At 41.3% G+C, this 2,297-nt stretch overlaps 1 protein-coding gene across 1 annotated transcript in view; it reads left to right on the plus strand.

Moving 5' to 3' along the window:
• Positions 1-2,297, plus strand: part of LOC119589078 (maltase-glucoamylase, intestinal-like) — a gene marked incomplete at its 5' end in the record, with an annotated part of 9,937 nt that overhangs the window by 5,093 nt on the left and 2,547 nt on the right. Inside the window, 6 exon segments of the mRNA XM_037937651.1 lie at positions 96-168; positions 171-279; positions 477-584; positions 700-836; positions 1,060-1,183; positions 1,827-1,956. Coding sequence (XP_037793579.1) covers positions 96-168; positions 171-279; positions 477-584; positions 700-836; positions 1,060-1,183; positions 1,827-1,956 — 681 coding nt within the window.

Genomic DNA, 2,297 nt, shown 5'->3' on the forward strand with positions numbered 1-2,297 from the left:
CCGTTTCCTACCCACCTTTCATGTCCTGCAGTCGGCCATCATGATAATAACTAAACCCAACTATCGCCCACGCTCACCTCCCCCACCGTTTTCAGGTCCTGCAGTACGACGCCATCTGGATCGACATGAAGGAAAGCCGGCCCACTCGCACCAACTGACAAGCGTGGACGCCGAAGGAAAGGACCCTTGGAGTCTCAAGTGTCCCGAGAACAAGTGGGACTCGCCCCCCTACCCGACCATGATGATCAGAGTCGGTGACAATCAGAGCAAGAAGATCAGGTGAGTGTTTGTTGCTGTATGTTGTATGACGGCGGATAAAGAAGTCGAGGTGAAGGATGGGTTAGAAATCATGATAAATGTTTTATTTTGGATATAAATGCAATTGACTTTAAGAGATATGAATTCGGTATTGTCCCAATTCATATCAATTCATCAAATTCGTCATGGCATGAAAATAACGTTTGGTAACGTTTCAGTGATCACACCATCTGTATGTCCGGCAACCAGACAGATGGCACCAAGACCTACTTGCACTACGATGTCCACTCGCTGTACGGCTTAACAGAAACCATCGCCACCTACAAGTAAGTCTCTGTGAAGAAAGACTCATATGCCGTACTGCATAAACTATTATAATATTTTAAAGAAACCACTGGTACTATTATAATATTTTAAAAAATGTTTTTTTTTCGTATTAAGTGGCCTGACGGAGGTGTTCCCCAACAAGCGTCCTGTTGTCTTGTCCCGCTCCACGTTCCCGGGTTCCGGCAAGTACGCTGTCCACTGGCTAGGAGACAATGCCGCAGACTGGAAACAGATGCACATGTCCATCATTGGTAAGACCATTAATTACAGTACTCTGGTATGATTAAGAATCACTAATATGAAGTACTTATTTTGTTTTATTTGCTGAGATAATAGTAGAAGAGGAGGACGGCAATAAAGAGTAGACCAATAAATACATCAGCATTTACTACCGGAACTGTTTCGACATCGAACCAAAACAAAACACCATTAATTTCCGTCTTCCGTGTTAAAATTTCCAACGCTTAACTTCAGGTATGTTCGACTTCAATATGTTTGGCTTGCCTATGGTTGGCGCTGATGTCTGTGGCTTCTTCAACGAACCTGACCTCGAAATGTGTGCCAGATGGATGCAGGTGGGAGCCTTCTATCCCTTCAGGTAGCTATAAATTTCTGTTACTTTTTTGTTGATTGCGAATTTTGATGTCAATGAAGGGAAGCTCAGGTGATATTCTAAACGTGTACAACATTAAATTCTGTCTGTGTACTGTACCATATGATCTTTTGTATACCTGAGGAAATAATGTGCTGTCGCCTTCTATTTGTCAGACCCCTTGTACTATTAATTGATGACAAATCAGACTGGATATTGCAACATTTTTCCGCCGAGATCTTGGGTGCAATATAAAAAAATGCTTTAGTTTAGCGATATCCATAAATAAAGCGCAGTTCTGGGTAAAGTTTAAAGTTTAAATGCACTCGTAGCAAATGACTAAACCATAAATTACACACGAATGATAAACGCGAAAAGTTTAACACTTTCACATTTTTACGTGTCCAAGAGTATGTACTCTACGCCAATCAGATCAGACGGTAAGATTTGACACATACATGTATACATACATTTAATTGCACATTTGACTTCCTTTGCAGATAGGATAGCAAATGTATATACACAAACAACCGCTATCCCTTTTCTCCATTCAGTAAGCATAGTCCCAAACACACCTCACAACAGCAATAAACATGCCCCGATCTCGCTCTTTCCCAACTGAACCTTAATGTAAACCCGAACCTTCCAGCCGCAACCACAACACGATGGGCACAGCCGACCAGGACCCCGGAATCTGGCCTGAGGTAGGAGAGATTTCGCGTGAAGTCCTCACACTGCGCTACAAGTATCTGCCTTTCCTCTACTCTCTCTTCCACAAAGTGAGTTTCGCCTGCTGGTCATTGCGTTATTTTTCGTCTTTTGTTTGTGTTCATATATATTTTCTTTACATCATGTTTGGTTTGGTTGTGTAACATTCATGCAGATTCGGTATTTTTTCAGAAGGTGAATTTTAAATGGTTTCACTTTTACTGTTGAGTGTCGATCGGTAATTAACATTGTCAGTAGCCTTAGAGGCCGTTAACATTACTAGGGTAAACCATCTATCAGCCGAAAGTAATATATGGCTGACTCTTGTTGAATAATTGGACATAGATAGATTGTGTATTCATCTATTTTTCACTTTAATTAATGTGTAACTTATCAGTGACTTATAGTGGTG

Source organism: Penaeus monodon, chromosome 25 (genome assembly GCF_015228065.2).
Source record: "Penaeus monodon isolate SGIC_2016 chromosome 25, NSTDA_Pmon_1, whole genome shotgun sequence".
Classification (NCBI taxonomy): Eukaryota; Metazoa; Arthropoda; class Malacostraca; order Decapoda; family Penaeidae; genus Penaeus; species Penaeus monodon.